Source organism: Amblyomma maculatum, chromosome 11 (assembly GCF_055883805.1).
Source record: "Amblyomma maculatum isolate TAMU_Amacu chromosome 11, ASM5588380v1, whole genome shotgun sequence".
Classification (NCBI taxonomy): Eukaryota; Metazoa; Arthropoda; class Arachnida; order Ixodida; family Ixodidae; genus Amblyomma; species Amblyomma maculatum.
Genome location: NC_139354.1, coordinates 107,092,813 through 107,117,852, shown reverse-complemented (window position 1 = coordinate 107,117,852; position 25,040 = coordinate 107,092,813). Strand labels below are relative to the sequence as shown.

At 44.7% G+C, this 25,040-nt stretch overlaps 1 protein-coding gene across 3 annotated transcripts in view; it reads right to left on the bottom strand.

The window, feature by feature from the left end:
• Positions 1-18,214: 18,214 nt before the first annotated feature.
• The window catches only part of LOC146174608 (uncharacterized), a 183,970-nt gene continuing 177,144 nt past the window's right edge, over positions 18,215-25,040 (bottom strand). For 2 of the 3 annotated variants that reach the window (XM_084583772.1, XM_084583773.1), the window contains exons 3-4: positions 21,717-21,846; positions 18,215-19,610 (exon numbers count right to left, since the gene is read on the bottom strand). In XM_084583772.1, the coding sequence (XP_084439898.1) occupies positions 19,598-19,610; positions 21,717-21,846 (143 nt within the window). In that variant the 3' untranslated portion in view covers positions 18,215-19,597. Of the gene's footprint in view, positions 19,611-21,712; positions 21,847-25,040 lie in introns of those variants that run through there. The other variant, XM_084583774.1, reaches the window with a different exon arrangement.

Below are 25,040 nucleotides of genomic sequence, written 5' to 3'. Positions count from 1 at the left end.
AGAAAACATAGCCTTCTTCTGGAATGTCACATTATTTCCCTTACAAGGTTTGCTATCCTTCTCAATGGTTCATAGATGATGTGAGGACCGTGACCCAGCCGTGGCGGAACCTAAGAGATACATACTGCAAGAAAGTAAAAGAACTTAAGAAGCAAAGTGGCTCTGTTGCAGGAGACGCAGCATCGTCATGGCCATATTTTGAAATTATGACCTTCTTGCGGGACAAAATCGAGCCCCGTGAGTAAGTAAAACAGTTCACACTTAATTCTTGCCATTTGATAGGCTCTGAATACTTACTGTTCAGGTTTCCTTAGCACATGTTTGCCGTTCTTTACTTAGGCAACTGAATAGAATAAGCATTGCAGTTGACGATACTGATGTGGAACAGAAATATCGCTTTAACTGAAGACAACATGAAAATGATGAACAACAAGCATACTAAAATAACTCTACATATGGCTGCATTAGGTAGTGTAGGTTTGTACTGTGACAGATGGCCTTTGTCTTGCAAATGATCTTAAGAAATGCCATTTGAATATGTATTTTTACATCGTTAATTTATGACCACTGCTGTGCAAAGGTTTCTCCGATGTCTTATCTGTTAACTATCCTGTGCCATCTGCGCTTTCCTTCTCATAAACTTCTCTCATCGGCCGATCAGACTCTTAAATTAGTGAATGCTTTATTTTGCATCTGCAAATAAAGGGCCCCAGTCGACCTGCTTGAAGCGAGAAGCTTGAGGTGCTTGTAGCCATTACACATTCTGGCATTCAGGGTACTCAACGGCATGACAACAGTTGTGAAAGCAGTGAGACGTGGTTTTTTGCATAAATATGAAAATGTCAGTGTAAGCAGTCCTGGCCAATACACAAACCCTGCAATAATGCAGCAAAGTACAGAAGTTACACAACCACAATTATAGATTGCAGAATGACAGATCATATCTATTTACAATATACGATTTTTAACCTCATGCAAAACCTTCATGTTGCGAGTAGAAAGGTAAAAATAAAATTGGCGCGGTATACCGGCTGTATCTACGCAGAATTCTGAATCAATGGCATAGGCTTTTATGGTGGTGTTATGCTGATGAAAACTATTATTTCTCCTTAAATCCTCCAGCAATGTTGCGGGTGTCACTGCAGGCAACTTGCGTGCAGAAATCGTTGACAGCGAATCAGTTGATGAAATCCTGTTGGGTTGTGTAGACGACCTATTGATAGAACCCCTGCACAGCCTCCCCTGCACAGGAAGCGCTACAAAGAATGGTATTGGAACGGTAATGTTGCAACACGCAGAAAAACTGTGCATCTTTTTTCCAAACTTCACCTCTGGCTGAGTTATCAAATATTTCACCGTGCCCATCACTCCCATCTCTTCGCAACATTTCAGCTGCATTAGCGAAACCCGCTAGGCATCAGCCATATCCCAGCCCTTGAAGAGAAAAAAAAAGCAAAAAAGAAAAAGTGACACATTTGATTCGGAAATAGAAAACATAAAGAGCTACATTAAAATTAGATCCTAACGAACACTTCTGCTTGTCCCTGGCTAAGGAAATCAATCAGATATCAGAAGGAATGCAGGGCTACTGCAAGATCCACATAATGGATGTCGTTATGAAATATAGGTCTGGCGAGGTGCCTACCAGTTTGGTGCGGTTGCGGCAGCCCGACGAGTTGTGATTTCCTAGGTTTCAGTCAATACTTTTGAAAATTCCTGAACATAGGAGTTCAAAATGGAAAACAAATATTTGCAAGGAACACTATGGGCATTGATGGACACAATTTACTGCACAACACTACTAATCATAAGCTAATTAATTGAAACTAACTTTCTAATTGCCACACTCCTACTGTTAATGCCAATGAAGAGTTTGAAGTTGTGGACAAGACGATGCCATACCAGTTTTTGAAACAATAAACCAGTTTTCTAAAGCCCTGCAGTGGAATTCTAGCGTTTTTATTTTATCCTCATTAAACCGAAACTGGGCGTATTACATGAGCAGGAAACTTGGTGCAGACGCGACATCTGCTGATGATGCGAGGCAACGAGGAATATGAAGCGAAAGTACCTTATGTCCATGGCATTCTTGTATAACGAAGTGACAGTGCAAACAACACCAATGGCTGACCCCCCTCCGCGGGAATTCACGAATATTGCGACAAACTAGACTACTCGGCTTCGATGTAAAAAAAAAAAAAAACATGGCATATCGACCTCTGGTTGATGTACTTCTAGCTACCTGCATTGCATATACGGACGCATCAATTATAGAAAATGGCGGTAGAACCGCAGCTACTAGCCCAACAAATAGTGAACTAAAGGTACATAATGAATATGTTTCAGACTACCGGGACCCGCTTGTGATGGAACTCTATGGAATCCGCGATGCTATGGAGGCCATAAAAAATAATAACATCCCACATCTATACAGACTCCTTAGCTGCCATAAAACAACTGAAGAAAGTGACAAAGACACTATATGTAACCCAGGAAATCAACACACGCAATAAAAAAACAAAGATACGCATCCAGATACATTGGATACAAGCAGATGCTGAGAGCCCTGAGCAGAGCAAAGTTGACGACCTCATATATGAAGTTCCAAAACCTAATTCGCCCCCCACCAGGCTTCCTTTTGATGCCCGCTCCGCTGTTTCCATCTTAGCATCCTCTTGAAGAAAAGCACACGTGCCCTCATTCCCCCGTGTACTCCCCCCCCCCCTCCTCATAACGAGATTGGAGGAGGTTTCAATTAGAAGGATAAGAGCTGGGCGGCCCTTAACCCGTCAGTAACATGCCGATGGAAATATCAAGAAGACGTCGGACCCACCACCTGCCCGAAATGTTCCGCACCAGCTGCAGAAATGGATTTTCACCACCTGCTGTGAACTTGTGCAGGAACAAGGGCATCAAGGACACCGATTCTGCAGGAAGTGGAACTAACCGCAACGAGGGAAGAGGACTTCTCCAAATGGCTCACCGACAACAATAAGAGCAGGAGCCTTCTCAGATTCCTCATGGAAAATAATTTACACGAGTTTTGGGTAACTAAAAAAGTCCAACTGCAGGCATTATTGCCACATCATGTACAATATTTCGCTTGCAGCTTGCTGTAAGTGAATATTTCACTTGCATGTATGCACCGTACATTACATTGCACGCAACTACAAAGGCAATACTCTCTAGTAGAGCACGGCATCCTGCCAAGACACTCGACCAATATGGCTGCTAAAATACTGACAGTACATTTTCCGAACACACCAGGCTCTCTGTCCAAAGTTCCGCGCATTGCAGCGCGCCACTTGCAAGGGTGGCTGTACAAGCAGTTGGCGCCACTGGCCAAGCCTTCTTTGCACATTCCCATTCACTACATCTGCATATTCCGTGGCACAGTAGACATCCCTCTCTTCTGCACTTCTGTCTATCAAAAAATTGTGCACAACGCACAAGGCCTTCACGAGCTCTTCGGCATGCTTGGAAGTTTCACCAGTGTCCTTCAAGTATCCTCCACTGGGTCACGAGGATGCCAAAGGCATTTTCAGCGCACCTCCTGTTAAAAAAAAAGAAATCATTATTTCATGCTTGCATAGTGATGCTCTACCAAACTGCGCTTTTTTATATGCAAAAACATTTTTGTGGTTTTGCTGCAATTGCAACACAAATGCCACAATTTACCAACAAATTCAGTGCTTGTAGCAACAACAATAACAAAAAAAGAAAACGCCACATGCGCAACTAGCCACAAATTTTTTATTTAATGCACATGTAGGTTTTCATACACTGCACAAGCAGGGTTTGTAAGTGCATCAAAGCTAGTACTGATGAATTAGGGGCACTAGTACTATCCAGAACGCTGGAGTGTCTGTACGAAATGTGCGTGATCATTTTTACAGTTCAGTTCAGTTCAGTCGTTCAGTCGTGTCCGACTCTTCGGGACCCTATGGACCATATCACGCCACGCTTTCCGGCCTCTCACTATCTTCCTAACACCACATAACTTCATCTGCAGCAGTATCTACCATCAATTGCTACTGCTATGCCAAAATGCTATTCCAGCAACAAAGAACCACAACAATTGCAAGGTAGTGCCTAATGTGCATGACTGATTTATTCCCTCAATAGTCACAAAAAAATGATGGCCTGCCTAGTTTTCCTTTGTAACCATTTACCAGCTACTATCAATACATGGTATTCACACGTTTTGCACATTTGCCTCAACAACATTGTCAACTGAGTCCGAAAAAATGCGGTGCTGCATCTGTAATCAAAAAGTTGCTTTTGAGACACCTAAATAAAATTAATGATGGTCCCGGAAACTGTCCCAATCGAGTTTCTTCATTGCAAATCTTAAAGAAGCGAAACGCGTGGAACGCATGGGGTAACAGACTGACTCTCCTGGTCATTGATTTGACAGCAGCAAAATAATGTTGCTCTTTGAGACAAGGACTGCCATGTGCAATAACACGCTTTGTATCTATACTTCGTTTCACAAGTTGTTGGCAGTACTACAAAAGGTAATGGTGATCTGGGCCAATCAATACGGCTGCATTACACGACTGTGCTCTATACCAGCCTGTGCCGCCATTGACGACAGGTGTGTGAGAGCACAATTATTCAGTGTGGTCATCATGATTGGTCCAGATCACTCTCACCTTGTGTAGTGCTGCCAAAGTCTTGGGAAACGAAGTACATATGCGTGGTCGTGTTGGATTGCATGCTTATAGCTTCCCAACTGGCGATACCATGCTCATGCTCCTGCTGCAAACTTAAAACTGTAGAATGCTCACCTGGAGCAAATTTTGTAACCAGGGGCCTTAACTGGTGCTTTCATTAACCCCGTTACTACAATCGGAGCTGGTTTGAGGCTGCTGGAATCGCAATGCTGTCGCAATCACGGCAGTTTTCAAACCTCAAACGGCTTATATCAAATTTAAAAAAGAAACCATGCTAAAGTTTGAGAACATCTATGGGGACAAGTCTCAAATGGGCGTTTCTCAACTATCTGCAACTTTCCAAGTGTGCATCTTATTAAACCGTCTATCCAGCATAGCTGTTGTACAATACCACAGTTTGTAAATTTCGACTGCTTCTCGCCATATATTTTTTTTCTGTGGCACGCCCCTCGTGACAGCACGGCGTAGAGGTCACTTGGACGGCTGAGAGGTCTCTGCATTAATATCATACGTACAGAACCATGTGGCCGATGTGGACACATTGATCGCTCACTCTTTTCACGTCATGGCACTAGTCACGCAAACAGCCTAGCTACGCAGATGGAGAATGGTCTAGAAACAGCCGCCTATAGGTTAGGACAACTGTCTGCGACCTTGCACTATTTTGAAGTTCACGCATCGTAAGTTTGTCAATCTTGGAACAAAGCTGAAACAGCGTCACGTCCACACAAAACATGAGAAAACTGCGCGAAATTGAATTTTGACCTGCTGAAAAGCATTCCAAAATGTTACTACTCACTCTCACTACTGAACCAGATACTACGCCAAACTTTGTGCATGTTTTGCATGTTACTGTCAATGTATTGAAACTAAGCAAGGAAATTGCAAATTACGCAATATTTTAGGTCGTATCGATTTTAGGAGCAGCAACTTCAGTGCTGTTACCTTGCTCGGCTGAGGCGATAGTTGAAGATCCTTTTGCTGGCCTCCAAACCGCGCCCAGGGTATGGCCTCAAAAAGTCATGCTGCAGCTGGAAAGCCTCGTCTCCGACAATTACATAAGGTGCACTGAGGTCTGTCCTAGGCAGACGCAGGTCTCTAGGCAAATCTAGTTCACCTGCTTCCAGGCGTTTTCAAACGTTGACTCCTGCAGTACCCCTCCATCGCTCTGCATAAGCGCCAACATCTGCAACAACAAACTTGTAGGCACTATCAACTACGGCAAGCAGAACTATGGAGAAGGTGCCCTGAAATAAAAAAAAGAATGTTGAAATGCTCAGTTAATGAAGCGTCCACAATCTTCCACAGCATACGAAACATGTTTAACGGGCACCTTTCAAAGGTAGTTTATTAACATCAGCAGAGTGACTATGTCCACTGTAGGATAAAGGCCTCTCTCACATCCTTCTAATTAACCTTTCAATGTGTCTTCTATAGCAGTGTTCACAAAGTATAAACACAGTTTCCTGGAGCACCTATTACAAATATAAAAGTTCTAAGATAGCAATACAACTCTTCCATTGGAAACATACCTTGTAGTGGAAATACGTACTGCCTGACTTGGCGGGGGATTTAATTTGGACGTGTTTACTATCCGCAGCCCCGATGCAGTTTGGAAACTGCCAGGTATGCCCAAATCCTTCTGCAATACGCAGCCAAGTCATAAGATTTGGATCCTGAAAAAAAAAGTATGGTCCATAAAGAAAGGAAAACGTGGACACTGAGGCAAATAACAATAACAATGTAGCAGGTATTGATCGAGAGGCCTTATTACGAATAGTAATATACATTACTAATAGTTTTAGGAAACATTAGTCTTTAAATTAATCTTGAAAGCAAATGGGTGTGTATGGAACGCATGATGCCAGACCATCAAATGTTTTTGCAGGTATTACGCAGGATTATATTAACTAATCATTAAAGCACACAGAGGGGCAACTTGATTCTAATCTGGCACCTTCTAAGTGGCACCTGTTCAACCTTCATACTGAGTGCTTCATTCTATTGTGTGCACATTATAAATAAAGGAATACATTATATAATCACTTTTATGATTGCACAATCCTTAAAGTTACCATGCAGAGAGTAATACTACTGTCACATGGGCATCTTGAAGGCCTCCAAATTGACAGTCGATCGAATAAAAGGTTATGAGCAGGGCTACACAGGCGGTTTTAAGGGCCATCAAGCAAATACAGTTTTAGAACAGCATTCTGTGTGTGTGCACTGGTGCCCCACTATTACCCTAGCCCCTAACCTATAACGTCATGATATTTCAAAACTTTCCAGCAATGGTGGCACCATAGAACCTTGGTCTGAGCTGGTGGACTCTCTTGATGGTGATCAAGTTTGCCGTGAAGCAGTAGCACAACTCCTTCGAGTTTGGTAGCGATTGAGAATCTTGAAGGCTCTTGACTCAATAGCCTTTGTATCCTTGTGACGGGTATAACACAGACTTCTGAATTTGAATCAGGCTGCCTGGGTGATATGTCTAGCTGTGAGTGCAGCAGATTTCTTTAAATAGAATAACAAATGCAATGAATGAATGCTTATTTATATATGGCTGCAGCCTTCATGGTAAACTTTTCATAAAAAGTTTGAAAGTGCTTTGTTTCAATAGGTACATTTTTGCTTCAGCCATCATTTCATGTTTATATCATTTTTGGCCGCATGTAATGAAGGTCTACATAATCCGAGTACTCACAGGCATGTACGAAGGTTGGAGCCTAGCCCACAGAGCTCGACATGTCACGCGGACTGCTGCTGGTGCTGTAGAAATTCCCACCCGAAAGGACAGGGCTATGTCCCGCATGAGGTCGCCCGATGACAGGTACCTGTAAAATTGGTGTGCAGGCAGTTGATGTAGGGAAAGAATTGAGCGGACGAAGTTTCATGCAATAAACAAATTACTTTACTTAGAATGTGATGCCATTGCCTGCCGAAAATTGCAAGATGGATGGGAAATTCAGAAAAAAGAGCTGCCAGCTGCTGCAGAAGCGCTAGGTGATGGACTAGTTTGTTTGATGACATTATATTCTTCATTTAGCACAAAACAAACACAGGGCCAAAAAAAGACAACAAAGGAGAAACACTGTTATGCCAGGCGGTAAAAATAATCATGTGGCTTTGCAGCCCCTTAAAAGTCGTTTTACCTTACTTCTCTACAATAAAATTTCTGTTGTGCATATCAAGTACATTAGGAAAAGAAATGCGCACAAATACATGAACAAAAAGAAAATAAGGATAGGCGCAAGTATATAGCAAACAGTGCACGCGAATGGTTCACATATATTTCAAGTGTAGCAACAGCTGCAAGTTCGCAATGCGATGCTTGAAAATAATAAATGAGCCTAGCATTTAATGTACCTGAGCGTGTTAGCCAGCCTTTCAGCTGGGCATATTGGTTCTCTGAATGCATGGTTTTTCACAAGGTCCTGCCTCACCAGGTCCAGCACAAACTCGAACTCTTCAGGAGAAGAGCGGTAATATTTTTGGAAATACCCCAAGTCTCCTTCCCTCATCTTTTTCATCTGAAATAAGAAAAGGGGACAATTGTTACCCATGCTTCTCACTTCTAGGGAAAAAATGCGAGGATGACGAGACGGCATTCAAGTTTGTCCAGCTAGAATTCGTATAATTTTCACAACATTAAAACGCGACTGGTCAACACAGGCCCACAATTCGAGAAGTAAAAATGCATTGATAGCAGCACGTCGTGGGATGACTGTTCGTGCTCACATGGTTGTACTCAGTCGGATTTGCTTCTTTTAGTGCAGTGGCCGACTATGAGCAGCCAGTTTCCTAACTTTGTATGATGCATACGCACGGCTCGCGGCGGTGCAATATGCCATGCAGCAATCGAAAAAAAAGGGGGGGGGGGGGCAACCGAGAAGCATGAGCGCTCGAGCGGTGTGCTGCGGAGCAAATGAGCGACAACTGAATACATCTGCTTTGCTATGAAGCAGGTGCATGTGCAGGGATGGTTTGTGCATCTAACCGCGGATGCACAGGAGCGCAATTATTTCTAAAACTCAGTAAATGCTTTCAGTTTGTTCCGCAGAAAAACGCGAGCGCTCTAAATTTTCGCGCTTCGCCTTTCTGCGAGCATATTGCAGCGTTGTGTGTAGGCAAGTAAGATGCGTTGCTTCGTATGCCAACGTCCTTGATTTGATTACGTATAAAAAATATTGGAGCTACCCGAATGATTAGCCCGATTCTACACGTAGTGAAGAATTCGCTCTCCGTGCGGCGATCTCTCCAGGCTGGTCGTGCCCACCACCTGCACTTCACTTTTTCTTGTTTGGCTTTTGGGAGCCTTCTTCTTTAGAAGCAGGTGCTTCCTTCGGCGGGAAAGGTGCACGGACATGTTTTAGCAGACGGAACGAAGACGCCCGAAAAATTATGACTCAGCTACGTTGCTGCGTCCCTCAAAGAAAACAAAAAATAGAAGAAGATTGTTGCCAGCAACTTGACAAGAGTTACGCTAATGTTAAACATTTATTTATACTTCTGACATCGGCAGTACCATAACATTTAAAAATAACTTTACAAAGTACCAAAAGTGATAAACCAAAACGATATATACAATGAATTCTTTATTTATTTTTAATTACTTTTGTGTGAATGCAAAACAAGTCCTCAGCAATCCTGTAACATTGTGTGTAGGCGGATCCTAAACGCGCCGACGCCGCTGACGTGCTGCTGCCTTCTCCGCTCCCACGTGTTTCCGTACGCAGCTTTGCGGCAGTTCGGAAGTGGCGATCCGTGCGCCGCGCCGCTGAAGCTTTCGCACATGTGTCTCCTGCTCTATCTGCGAAACCGTAGACATAAAACCGCTCCCCCCCCCCCCCCCCCCCCCCCCCTCGAGGCGCAGCGCTCTTACCTGGATACTGAAGACTCAAAGTCCGTCAGTGCTTCCCCGAGTACTATTTTAATGCTACAAAAACTGTCTAAAGTGTGTAGTCGAATAGATGATGAGCGGATGAGGTGCGACAACTTTAGGCGGAGAACGCGCTCCTGCGCGAAGCTTTGAGTGGCCTGCGTGCATTATTTATGAATATTTCCGCCAGCCAGAGTGAGTGCTCGCATTCTGACTGCCCGGAATCTCGCTATTACGCTTCAGCCTTGGCGGCAAATCCGGCTGTTGCAATGTCTCCCCCTCCACCAAAGCCTCGATCCTTCTCAGGACCAGAGTACCCATCTGCCGCACCCGTAAAAGTGGTGAGCCATCTATCCCGGCCTCTAGCAACGTTTGGCACAGCCAAGTACACCATGCTTAAAGTAGCGCCTAAACTACTGGGGAAGAAAAGCTTATTTGTTTCTCGCCTGGACCCGACGACAACGTCCGGACATACAGGAGCTTTTGCGGACATAGTAGGAGACAATGTTACTTTAATGTAAGCTGCTTTTGCAAGAGGACGAGACAGCCTTATGCCAAGAATTCCTTTCAGTCACAATGCAGCGAAAAGGAATCTCTGGTTTGAGTCTTGGCAGAAAAATTATTTGTCGACTTTCCATGGGGGCATCCTTCACAGTATTGGCAAGACGAGTGAGGTTAAAATCGTTTAGAAGAGATATGGCGTTTTTTTTACATTTTTTCAGTGTGTCTCCTTTTTGAAATTATTTGTTATGACTTAAGTGGATTTATTAAGAGTTCCTTGGCCAAGACTACAAAGTAGCCCTCTTTGACTGCAAAATCCTTAAGTTATTCGAAACGAGGTGATGGACAAGATCCCTTCAAAGTATCTGGCTTGATTGCAATTCCTTGAGTCCGAATGATGGTGTCAACGCACTCTGACGTACAGCAGACACGAACTTGATCGTCCACGTGTCGCATTATTGATTTCACTAAAGCCAGTTTCTCAGGTGCACTCAGGGACGGCTGCTAGCAAAACTTAGTTCCGTGCTCTAGAATGCTGGATAGAAGGTCAAGTAATGAATTGCGGCACATGGTCAATACGTTTCCTTCCGACGGAGGTGGTTACTTCTTTTGGGAAGACTAGGGCGAAGACTATTACAGAGAAATTCCGTGACCTGATCTGCTGTTCAGCAAAAGCCCTTGTAACGGCGTCGTTAACAGTTTTTCAAGCGTTCCCAGAGACGTTTGAGAGGCAATCCTTCAAGTACCGTACTTGAAGCCACCATTTTGACTTCATAAACCGACATAGTCTTCTTGCGTGACCCATGGATGGCTTAAGTAGCCCGCACATGATTTGCAATTGCATGGGGCATCGCCATACCTATCGTGCCAGGAAGCCATTCTAGCCTTGCAGATGTAGACGGCTATTTGAGAACTTAGAACGACAGGGTAAGCTCGTATGTAGCTCCGGTCCTAAGCTACATTTTCTTATCCATGATTGATCGGATAATCGAACTGGACATCAGTGGAATGATGTTGAGGACGTTTATGTACGTCGATGATTATTATATTTTTACGGACGAAAACACATTAAGCCGTCTTTTTGTCGACATACTTAAAGTGTTCAAGTAAAGATCATTCGGCCCCATTTTCACCTTTGAGATGAGCGAAGGTAATATTCTACAGTTTCTTGACCAACGCCTTCACTTCCAGGATGACCATGCGTGATGGCAATACAATTCAAGGTCTGTCAAACCACTACTACACTTCCACTCGGGACACTGAAAGCTGGTGAAGAATGAGATAGCCTAGTCCTCTATTAGAGCTGCACTATTTAAGACTTACCAACACATAGTGAAATATAGCTTAGATGCACAGATCGCCCGGATAGTAACCGCTGGCTATCCTCATGTCATTACCGGTACACGCGAGATGGCATAAAAATACAAAAATCCCTAATAGCCAATTTAAGGAGAGGCAGAGCAACATGTCTATTTTCCCCTATATTCATCGCACACCTCATGGGCTAAAAAAGGCCGCGGCAAGTTGTAACGTCAAAGTTGTTCTTTTCAGCGCCAAACAAGCTCAACAGAATTTTCCGCGCGGTAGATGACTGGACAACAAAACACTAGCTGGTGTGCGCAAGAAGTGTGGCATTAGGCATGCAAATCCTTTTATCGCCTGCCAACGTAATGAGGTGTACTTGGTCCCGTGAAACAATCGGGGCTGTGTATATCGGCCAAACAGGTCGCTGCAATAACACGCGCCTCACTGACGATCATAGATTAGAAAATGGCACGGACACGCAACTTGCACGTCATGTCAAAAACACCGCGACCAAGATGAGCCCTGCCAAGCTCAACTGGAACAAACTATATTTGTGCATCGCGACCAGAAGACGAGATATCGTTGAAGCATACCATATCGCTAAGGCTGAAGCATGTGTCAGCTATGCCATCCATTCTGCTGACTGTGAAAGAACTTGCATTTTTATATAGTAACGGCTAATCCTCTTTTCCGTCTTGTTACTTGGTGTCTATTTTCGTTGTGTAGTTTTCGTGGAACCTATATATTTTTAGCGTGGAATAAAACGCTTTTGTTGCCAGTAAGCGCTTGTCCTGTGTGGTCTCTTTCTTCAGTGATCTTGTCTTTTTGGTGCTTTAGTTGCCATTATGAATATTTACCAGTATGCTCAACTTTTTTGCCCCTCTCCAGGGCACATTATAATTCCCCTTGATTACCGTATGATGATGCAATTAGTGATAATGATGACGGTAGCAATGATAATGAGCAAATGCGATGTATCGTGAGTAGCAGCAGCAAGGCTCCGGCTTTCGTATTTCTGCAGTGTTGATTCCACAGTGCTCTCAGAATGTTTTAGTGACGTTTTCGCAATGAATCATACTGGCTGTAACGTTAAATTGAACCGTTAAATGGATCTCTTGCTAAAAACAGCTCGTTTATTCGCACTGTGATTTGCCGCACAGATGATGTATGACCACCTGTCTCTTAAACGCCAAATTACAAGGTTTTGGATTATCAAGCAAAGATAGCAAGATAGCAAGCAGATAGTGGTTAAGATTTGAGTTAACTTTTTCCACTCTATTGCATCTTGTCCACTGGAACTCTGACCGAGATTTGACAAGCTCAGGCAAAAGCGTTGTTCGCTCGGACAATCGTGGCACAAATTAGCTTAAATAGTTTACCACACCAAACACCCGCTGGATGTCATTCTTGGACGTTGGTGCTGGCATTTTCACCAGGCTTTTGATCAGCTTTGGGTCAGGCGATATTCCTGTTTGGCCTATATTAAAATCGAGGAATTTCACTTCTTTCAAACCAAATTTGCATTTATGGGCGTTAAAAGTTAAGCCTGCTCTCTCCGCGGCCTTAAGCACGGCTATCAACCGCTCATAGTGTTCTTGCTTGATAGAAACCCATGCTAAAACATCGTCATTATATATCAGTACGCTCGGTAGGCTGTCAGATACTTGACTCATGCTTTGCTGAAATACTTCCGATGCGGAAGAAATGCCGAAGGGCAAACGGAAAAAGCGGTATCTCCCAAATGGGGAAGAAAAAGTGCAGATTTTGGAAGTCCATCCGCTCATTGAGTGGTATCTAATGGTAGCCAGGGTTTGAGTCAAGGCAGCTGAAATGCATTACATTGGTTAAACAAGCTTCCAAATCTTCTCGCCTAGGAAGCGGTCAATTCTACCGCTTAATGTGCTTGTTGACAGCTCTGGGATCCATGCAGACCCGTATCGCGCCATTTTTCTTTTTTTGCCAAAACTAAAGGGCTGACCTAGTCAGTAGGTTCCTTCACCCGGACAATTATACCAACACGTACCATTTTTTCAAGTCCCTTCTTTAGGGGTTCTTCTAGCGCCACTGGAGCTAATCGAGCTGGTTGCACTACAGGTACCACATCCGTTGAAAGGACCATGCTGTACGCCTGTATCAAACAACGGAGGCCTTGAAAAACGTGCCTGAAATTGTTTAGAAGGTCGTCGTATGAAGTCTTGTCTATGGCACATACTCTACGCTGAACAAGCCCCAGAGATTCACTTGCTTCTAGCCCGAGTATTATTTGCCGTCCGTTTTTCACCACAAAAAACTTGACTGTAGCAGACATGTTCGTATGATGTGTTTCTAGCGTACAGGTCCCAAAACACATTATAGTGCCACCGTTATATGTCCGCAGGACCGAATTAGTCGAGTTCAGCTCTTCTACTCCTCGCAGTTTTTTGTAAACATACATGGGAAGCAGGCTTGCCTGCGATCTGGTGTCTACTTTAAATCTGACCTCGCAGTTGCGAACTTCACACTTGACCATCCAACCCCTTTCTCGTCTTGCGGTAGTGACCTCTAGAATCCCAAAATACTCGCCTTGCTGTTCCCTTACTTCGCTCACTCTTGCTGAGGCACAAGCATTTGCAAAATGGTTGCCTTATGACACAATCGACATTTCTTGCCAAATGCTAGGCATTGTTTAGGCTAGTGCCAGCGGTTGCACTTACGACAGTGAAAAGTTGCTTTAGCGTCTTTCCGCTCATTTGCAGGCGCCGGACGCTTTGAAATTGCGTCGACACAGCCGTCCCATTTGCGCCGTATTTCGTTCCGCTGGGATACCGTCTCCGCTGCTCTGCCCATTTCTTTTGCTTTTTGCAGTCAGTTGGTTATCTCGAAGCATTTCCTCGCGTAGTCGATGATTAACGTACCGAACACTATCTGGCCCCTTATCAGTGATTCTTGCAACGTGCCAAAGTTACACTGTGCTGCTTGCTTTTTCAGGTCGCGAACAAATCTTTCAAATGGTTCTCCCTCCGCTTGCTTTCTTGAATGGACAAAAGGAAGAGGAAATAACACAACCACACTTACTCAAATGAAGGCACGAAAGAACTGCGCATTAAAACACGGCATGCTACAAAACAGCAGGAGCTTGCCCTGATGGCGCTGGGGCAGGTAGGTCACCGCCGCTTGCGGCGGGGGCTAGCCTTCCACTGATTTTTATCTGTTGTAGGCCGTCATTGCACCCGTCACCGCTTCGGTGGTGGTGGACGACGGCTTTTGGTACTGCGCACGTCTTTCTCTCTCTCTTTTTTCTTTCTTGTCTATTTTCTCTTCTGTCCGCACGAGGCAGCGGAGGTGGCTCAGCTACAGAGCCAATAGCAGGCCCGTGCATTTTCTTTTCTTTCTTCCTACAGGCACAAAAACAAAACAGCACATAACAAGCAGCGTAACGACAAGAACCGCACAGGTAAAATCACAAGATGCCAGTATGGTCGTCAGAAAAAAGTTTCTTCTTCCTTTTACACATTGGTACATTACCTGTAAACCGTGGTTGAGGGAAAAAGGCTTCTTTGTCCCGTCGTTAGCGGACTGCATGATTTGCCATAAACCGGAAACCATAGACTATATTTTCCTTGACTGCTTGGATGCAGTCTTTCTATGGGATATCCTGCAGAGGACTTTAAAAGAGGACTTGCCAATTACACCATATAGTAATTCCTGCCTTTCCATAATCAGGGGGGTGTGCCATACGACTTGTTCATGTTGCTTTGCCTCGGCTCCAGTGTATGGAAAATGGAATGGCTGTGAACACGTGGACGTAGATGCTCGCTCCGCGAGGGAATATTTCAGTGAAAGTGTAAGCTACCTGAACGCAATCTATAACGCCCAAAGTGATAAAAAACCTGGATTGATACCAGCTTTGACCGAGCTGCCTAACCTAAAGCGTTTTTGAAACTCCTACGTTTTGCTAGCGCTCTTCTTGGTATTATACTTTTAGACTTTGCTCCACTGTATTTTTACTGTTAACAGGAAAAAAAAAACAATGGTGAAAAAAGAGCGCACACAAACACAGCATACTGGTAGAAATAAAAACGCATAGTGACAAAAGAGGGCGCGGAAAAGCAGCACAGGGACAAAACAGCACAGAGAAAAACATCGACTACAAAACAGCAACGCATTATGATGAAATGCTGTTGGAATGATGATTTACTAAAACCATAACTGTGAAGGTTAAAGGATAACCCGTACGGCAGCGGCATTTGGAGTTGAGACTGCTCTTTTCATTGATTAATTAAAAGAACGGGGTCATGATTTAATGTCTCAGCAGAAACGAAATCTGGGCGCGTTGGAGGCTGCTCTGCCCACTTATGCTCCTTTTAGTGCCCGATGAAATCAAGAAAAAAATAATTTAACGCCTTCATAAAAAAAAAGATGGCGCCGCATTTGAGATTATATGTGATTCGGTAATTAAGGATGGTTAGTTTAGAGTGCCAACGCATTGTCAACCGGTGTATTACATGTACTTTTAAAAGCCCCTGGCTCACCTAGCATATCTTCAACTTGTCCACTCGCCTAACATTATGGCAAATAATCATAATGTTCCATCTAAATATGCCGTATTAAACATATGCTCTGTATTTCACAATTAACATGATATTTTCTAAGTTCTACTTGCCAATACAGATAAAACTGCAACACTACACTCAATCAAGCGAGGATGGCATATCCCCTACTTCTGCAATGTGCACGCATTGAGCAGCGTTGCAGGGTACTGCGCTGCGCTGTTCTGTCGCCGTGCTGATTTCAAGTTTGCGATTACGTTGTCGTGCTGTTTTCCCCGTGTTCTATTTTTTCCATGTGCTTCTCTCTCGGATGGTCTGCTTTTATTGGAAAAAGAGGGACAACTGTTTCCCGAAATGGAATATAGGAAACAAGGAAACAAGAAATAACTGAATCTTTAAAATATCAATAATCGAGAAAACAAAACTAACAGCACGATTTTAACTTAATGAAATCGCGTGGAAGGACGTGTGTGGAGGCGTTGACGACATGCAATGGACAGCGCGAAAGCGAATTGCAATTTAATATGCACAACAATCGGCTGCGCCGATAGGGTAGCGTTCCCGTGCCGTGGCCAGTGAAGTTTGTTTGTTTGCGCCGCGAAAGCATTGAAACTATAGGTGCCGTTGTGCCTATTTTGTTTCTGAAGGCTGGCCAAGCTAAACCTCAAGGTCTTGCAAGCCACGAGGTTATTTGTTAGGTTAGATCAGGTTAAGTTGGTCTTTCGCGCTAAAACAGGAGGCAACATTACATCCCTTCGATGAGGACAATTTCAGCATGCATGTGTTAGTGTGGCTGATGGAGTGCTGATACAATACCACAAATTTAGCGACGTGAAACCTCGCGCTCAATATGCTGCTACTTACCTTGATTGTTGCAAATATGTAGTTTGAATCATTCCGACAGGCTGCGACGGTGAAAACATTTGTCAAACTGCTGCCTGTACCTGGAACAAAATTTCTTTGAGCAATTTCGGTTCATGCATCCTGGTAGACCACTGCCGGAAAAGCAAAATGCTTGGAAAAGGAAAGCGATGCGTTTCGCAATTCCAGAACGTCTCTTCTCTGTTCAGAAGTTGTGCATAAATCACCTGTGAGTGAAAAAAAGCCTTGCAGATCTCTAAATATCCTGAAATGTAAGGATCAACACTCAATCGGTCACAGTAATACAACATGAAATAGCCTTCGGAGGCGACATATGATACTGCCTACTGTCTTGTCTGTTTGTATCTTCAACGATTAGTGAGCTTTTCTGCGGCTGTGTTAAGGTCTCGTTTTCTTGGCATCTTTGGCCTTTTTAGTCTTATATGCTGCCTTCTCCTTCCGGCACACGTTCAGTTGTGTTGTGTCGTTTTCTCTTGCACTCGTTAGCAAGCTGCATTTAACACTCATTGAATACTGCTTCCTCGTCAGCTTTATTTGGCTTACCTTGAAAATAGTTTGTCCACACATTCTGCTTTGCCTTCAATGATCAGTGTCGCCCATGGAGATGACTAGGCTAGATTGAGTGAAGGAGAGACACTTTTATATACGTCCCACCATGTCAGGTTGATATAGAATCGTTAATGTTGGACCGTTACATAGGTTAAAATAGAACTATTAGGCAATACAGCACTATAGATTAATCTAATACCACTGTAATCAGCGGAAAAAGTGGCAGATGCTCTTGTGAGGAGGTCTTTGGGTGAATGACGTGGACCAATGTTTAAGAAAAAACGGTTAATTTGATATAGTCGTATCGAGTCCACTTTCGTCTCACGCACCCTGCGGCGTCCCGTTAGCAGATCGAAGGAAATATTCCAGGATGTCATTGAAACTGGTCTACGCGATTCGGTGCAGGGGTGTTTGAAAGCAAAAAAACAGCTTCATTTATATGCTTCAGGTGTGGGGTAGTGGGTGTTTTAATCCTTGTGACTTCATTATTACAAGACTAAAATCGCTAAAAATGATTGTTGAATTGAGATGCTCATTTTTGCGTGAATTCTTACGTTTTAGCAGTAAAAACACCGTTCAATCTCGTGAACCGCAGTGACCCTTTGAATAAAATCATTTATTACTGTCATATTTACATGACCAGAAAACCGTTGCGCGTAGCTTCAGCGTCCAAGAGAAATGTAGCCGGTAATTGGGTAGTGGCATTTAACAAGGAAGCATGACGTGCACAGATATTGGGGCATGGGGCTCGGTTTATAAAGTGCTGCAGTGTTTCTTTGCAGTTGCCCTAGTTGTACAGCAAAATACATAGACACCTTCTTTATCTTTGGCCTGCGAGTTGCTCATTCTCGTCCTGCAACGCAGGTGTATTGGAGGAAGGGTAAATTCTGAAATTGTTTTGCCAACGCGGACAGTCAGCTCTATCTCAGGCAAAGTTGACGCTAATTCTTGGTTTACAGCAGTTGTTTTCTCAAATCGCGAACTTCGTCGTACACTACGCGCTTTCCACTCTTGCAACTCAGATCTCAGAGTCATCATTCCTACTGACAACACATTATGTAAAAACTCGTCACAAATTCAGACACTGACTTAAATATTAGGAGAAACGAAAACGAGCAAAGAAGAAAGACTGGTCGAGAAAAAAAAAAAACGATGGCTCTATTTACACCCGAGCTCCGCCGCACGGTACGACTACTGGTGCAGGTTGCGTACCGCCTTCGATGAACATCCCGAAATACACTGCGCCTTCACAGATGCAACACCCAGCCGCACGTTCAAATTGTGGTCCTAATTCGATGATTAAAAGCTTTAGACGAATGATCGTCGTCACAAATCGAGCACCGCTACCTAGCGCGCTTTTCGCACGTAGCCGTGGTATGCTGAGCTGTCACTGCTTCCCGCATTTAGTGACAGCTCTCTCTGGCATTTCACTTTTCGCATTTCCGGGCACAAGGCTCAGCACAGTTTCACATCTCTGCCGCTTGTACTGAGTGGTAGCTCGGTGTGACAGGTGTATTCCGGCCTAAAGCATTTACTCCTTCACGGTATTTGCGAGATATTAAAGATCAGCACTAGATTTTCCTTAAGAATTACACTGGAAGTGACCTTGCCATTGAGTGTGTAGGGGAAGGCACTGCTGATTTTCAAGTAATCTATCGAGGTCTGCCGCTTCGTGGTGACATGAAGGATTCCGATTGCTTAATGTAAGAGCACCACTTTAAATCTACGTTATCGAGCGCGCACTGCTGCCGACATTAAGAGTACAGAATTCACACGCAATGCTATAGAATCAGCAGGCAGAACTGAGGATCCGCCCATCGTACTTTTAGGGAATGCGAGCTATGCGCGGCTGGGCATCAGTCTATAACGGATTGCGTCGTTAACGTCTCTTTTCAGGCGCACGTGGCATCGCAGGACACACACCATGCCGTGCGGCCCCTCCAGATTGAGGGCGCTGGCAACACCGAGAGTCACAAGAACAGTCACAAGATCTAAAGCGGAACCAGGGACCACGGGTGACCGTCTCTGTCATCGGTTCGCCTTCGGCCTCGCTCAGCCCAACCACGTGGTGCCGGCTAACGCTCAGAAGCATGGTGCGTTGATGTAGTTTGATGAGATGTGACGTCCATCCTCACGATGTGGACAAGCGACGGTTGACTCGTAGGCCATGCTTGGCCGGTGTTGAAGAAGGTCTGTTCCACTTGATCTTAGGACGCAGACGCTTTCTTGAATCGAATGATATGCGCGTGCGCGCTGCTTGCCTGTCTCGAATCCTGTTATCTTGAATACCTGCGGAAGATGAAGGAAGAAGCAATGTAGCAATGCTTCTGAAAAATAGGCATATAAGGCATGAGTGGATGTAGTAACTATGCAGATGCATTATGCCGAGAAGTGAACAGCCTGCCAGATTTCATGTGAACAAAGTTATGGAGTCGAATCATTACTCCTCTCGGGGCTTAAACTTCCAAGCCAACACAACTTTGAGCTTTGCAGCCAACCACACGCCGAAGCCAGCAACACAGCGCTTTGTAGCGTTGCATCATAAGGAGCACCCACGCTTGCTAAGAAACGTACAAAACCGTTTAAACTTGCAGCCTATTTGTAGAGAAAAAAAGTAGGCAGGCCTTTAAGCTCTGCGTTTAGGGTATGACGAAATAACGGTCTGTGGTCCTCTGGGGGCTCTGCATTGAGAAATTGCAGACGGGCAGTTTATACCGCAAAAGCCGCCTTCAACTTGATAACGCTGAAGCACAAAGAAGCTTTCGAAGCTTTCTGCTCAAAAGCCATCTGTGTTGGCAGTGTCGCAACAGATAGCAAGGTAGTTTTCACTGCCGCAGTATGTCGGCGCCCATTTACAACGTAAAACAAAAAAAGGCAAACATGCGCATCGCTACTCGCTTAAGTACTGCTTCCGTAGTTAAAACATCTCTAATTATACGCGTATTTACTAGCATACAGTCATGAGGTAGCACCTTACATGAAAGTGCGCATGACAGATAAGACAAACCAGCTTGTCTATTTTTTTTCTAGTCGCTAGAATGCCTCACTGGTAGCCTAAACATAGTTTTTTGATTCCAGGTGAAAAATGAACATTTTTCACGTAAAGCCAAATTTGTTGTTATTGAACACACCCACGTTAAACGTGGCTTTCTCGAAATTACGCTCCCGTTGTTGTTGCGACTGAAGGAAACAAGAAAAAAAAATGCACGGGCCTGCTACTGGCTCTCAACTGAGCCACCTCCGCTGCCTCTTGCGGACAGAAGAGAAAATAGAGAAGACAAAAAAGGAAGAGGGAGAGAAAGACGCGCCACTTAGTGCGTTAGCTGTACTTCTACCATTCGTGAAGGTCAAATTGCGCCGGTATTTAACCTTTAACGAAGGAATGCAGTCGCTAGTCACGCAAGACCTAACCCTGACAGGGTTGTCTCCTTGGGCCCGTCGCCATTTCTACAAAGTATCCCAGTTGAGCGCAATTCGATTTCGGCGAACACGGTGGTAACCGCAAAGTTTGGCCCGGTCCACATCCAAAGTTTGACCTCCGCCCGATTTGAACAAAAATTGATGTCCAGCCCAATTTCAATATGGTTATAACGATGGTGACATGAAAATGTGGCCCGAACCATCCCCAAATTTGACCTCGACCGATTTGAATTAAATCATACTATATCGGGTACAAAATCGTCATCAATAAACAATTTATGTAACCATGCAGCCGACGCGTGTTCTCGCAATTCTCAGTAACTCAGAACTAACGCTCAATATTCAGGTTCGGCATCGTCAATCCGCTATTGATTTTTCGAACGGACGTGACGTGGGAAGCGCGAGCGCACGCCCGCACGCACGCACGCACGCGCACACACACACACACACACACACACGCACACACACACACACACACACACACACACACACACACACACACACACACACACACACACACACACACACACACACACACACACACACACACGCGCGCGCACACACACACACACACACACACACACACACACACACACACACACACACACACACACACACACACACACACACACACGCACACACACACACGCGCACACACACACACACACACACACACACACACACACACACACACACACACACACACACACACACACACACACACACACACACACACACACACACACACACACACACACACACACACACACACACACACACACACACACACACACACACACACACACACACACACACACACACACACACACACACACACACACAGTACAAGACACTTTCTACGACCCTGCAGCTGCATTTCGCCACTAGCGCCCGCATATGAAGGCTCACTTCCGGAGATGTATACGATGTTTTTAGATTGCGCACCGTTGTTTGTTAGAGCGCAGAATGCCTTACCTGGTGTCGTTCAGTTCGTAGAGATTGATGCCTGCCAGGTGGCGTGGCGTCAGACAAGTGCCGCTGATTTTGTGACGCACATCACTCTGCAACAGCCAGGATATGTTGCCACTGCAGTCAATCGGGTTTCCTGCGACAAGGAACCGTGTTTTCGCTGGTCATCACATTGGTTGGAAGGAGGGCAGCGAATGTTTCACTTAATCTATAATAGAAAGCTTTCTTTTTTTTTTAAATTTCGGTACTCATAAGCATTCTGGATGACTGCGAGGAACTACGCGCGACCAAGGAATTTCCGGTACATTGTTTAAGACACCTTTCGGCACCACAAAGGACGTCAATAGATGATATAGCACCATGACCGTAGCCAGCGTATTAACATATCCGCTTTTTATTGAATGTTCTAATCAATGACTGACATTACATAAGTCAGGCACACAGCTCTTTAATCGCCGTGCCGTAGTACTGTTAGCGATGGCACGTCTAGAAAGACGGCGTGAAAAAGGACAGGACTGTACTTCAGCTTGCCCATCACTAAGCGCGTGACCAGGAAAAGCTCCATGTTCTCGTCTGCCCCTTTTAGCCACGCAACCACAACCGTGGCCTGGTTGAAAACGACCACAAATTTAATTAATTGTCATGATAATGAACTTCACTATCTGCAATAGCGCAAGAAATTTCCGCAGAAAGTATTACTTTTTGTTCTCATTTTCCTCTCACTTTTTTACTTCCCCTATGGCACAAGTCGTCTTTACTGTTTTGAACAAACTATTCATGCTTTATTCGCAAGCGCAATAAAATTACTGGCTTGGTGCGTCGCAATTTCGGCTTCTTTTTTTGAGCTCTAACTATCCGTCTGAGATGCATGAAAGCCTTAAGTATGCGCGTGACTTTCAATATTGATGTTAGCAGCGACAGCCGGTATGACCGTCTTTGCAGGTTAAGTGGTGTCGTTGTCATTAAACTGCATGTTGCTGGCCGGTAAGCATGATGTGACGTTTAGCATGACATCACCAAAGCTCGATTTGGGAACGCGCCATGCTTTGCTCTGCTTGTTTTCTCCTTGTAGGGCTTGTGAAACATGAGATCAAGGCTTTCTTATGCGACAATTCATTTATGACTCGCACAGGTAGATTAGAAGGACCCAAACTGTAGAATGGATAACGCTGCTGCGAAGAATTGCTCTCCTTCGGTTAGGGTGCAGACGAAAAGAATCAGAAGTATTTCACTGGTCAGTCGGATGTATCGCATAAGGCCTCATGGAATGCATATCCAATTCTAGGTAGAGCCACGACCGAAGCTTTCGTGCGCTCGAGTGCTTCCTTTGATACCTGTGGCACCTGCGCTACGCTGTAATCAATGTGGATGTTCCAGCTGAGTTATGTTTCGGTGCGAGTTTAAGGTTCTCAGCATGCTTAAAAAACCAATCCTGTAGCTGGTTATTGTGTGACAGTTTTCAAATATGCCGAGTTTGCGAAAAGAGTATTAGTGGAAGCCCTGCGCGATACGTAAGAGGTGCCAGCAGTGAGGAGGTAATTAAACTTGGATGACGCTTATGACTCCTTCGATAGCAGCAGATTGCCTTCGTTTTGCCATTTGTGCCATATAACTGTCGTAATGAGGAGTTCATCTATGGACGCTAATGAAAAGCCCCCTTCCATATCTCCAATTCATCTTGCCCTGTGTCTTGTGCGGTTACTCAGTCTCCGGAAAATTCCTAATCTGATTCGTCCACATGATTCTCTGTTGTTCCATGCTGCGCTTTCCTATATCCTCGGGATAATTGCTATTACCCCATTAGGCAGCATCTTGCATTCGATTTCACATACCCAACCTGCTTCTGTTTCTTCTTGACAGTATCACAAATATGAATAACATGCGTTAGTTTCCTACCTACTACGCTCTCTTCCTGTCTTTGAAGCTTAAGCTTCGTCCTTGTTAGCATATAAAAGTTCTGCTCGCCAGCTGAGTGCTGGTAAGATACAACTTTTGCGTTCCTTCATCTCGGTAACCTGCATATGTGCGGTATGGTCGGAAGGACATGTGTAGGACAGAGCTGCGCGCTTCCTTGTAATTTCGTGATCAGTGCAGCCTCCGCCGTGGCACGTGATTTGCGTCGGGCGTCCACGTCTGGCTTGCGTGGGATAAACCCGTCGACGACCGATAAACCTATCGGCGGCAACTCTCGTCGAAGGAGAGACGCTTTTCAAGGAACTCTAGCATGCTGACGGGTGAAAAAAAGAAAGCCGAGATTGTTGCCCACAAGGTGCCAGGCCTGGGCAGCAGCAGACCAAGGTCAGCCATTGTGACCAGCTCGGACTAGAAGGCCGGGACGCAAGGTCGGCAGCCTATCTTATCGCTTCTCGGTGAGCCACGTTTTTGTCTGCTGTTTGCCCGCACGGTTGTGAACAGTTATCGGAGAGAGGCGCCGCACTGGGAATATTACTCCGTGCCGTTTACAGGGTCTGCGGAGCTACGCTCAAACCCGGATATGCGAATTGCTCTCATGGTTGCCAGCGTGGATACGGTAAAGTCCAGAGGAGTAAACCACTCTTGCCGAAGCTCATGCCACGTGTGCTACTTTGCTGCAATCCGACAACGCTTCAAATAACTAGCACAGCAGCCGCACGTGTTGGCACGAGGGACTCTGCGAAAAATTCCACGGAGGAGGGCTCTTACACTTCGTTTGTTCGCATCAAGCCAGAGCAGACAAAGCGTTCATCTGGTGTCCAGCCAGAAAACCGTTTACTGGCACTTTAATGTTAAAGCGCTTTTGCATTCCTCTTTCAACTTGACGTAGATACCAATATGCCGCTGCCGGAGGGATCAAATTAATCTTCTCTGCGAGCATGCTGCGATGATTCATTCTAAGTGAATGCTAAGCATTTGCTCATTTTCATCCAAGTTCGAGGTGTACCGCTCAGGTTACGAAACTTACGAAGTACAGGGCTTATTTAATTTCCTCGCCACTCACTGGATCTTTTTATGATCCGGTAAATTCCAGCAGGGGTCAGACAGCGCTTTAATGTATGAGGCACTGTATCAGAGATTTCCTCAGAAAAACAGATTTTTAGTTTTCAAAGTACATTACAAGCTATCTGGTTAGACTGGCTACTGTAACGGATCGCTGAGTTTGCCTATTGCTCAACGTGAATAACTTCAGATGTTTGTCAAAATTCGTCGTCAATGAAGCTACTATTTTCACCTTAGAAATACTAGGTTCAAAAATTATTGGTGGGCTTTTTTGAAACATTTCGTATGAATACTACATCAAAGACATCAAAGGCTGTTTTCGCCAGCACCTTGCTCAATATCAGTGATGTAGAT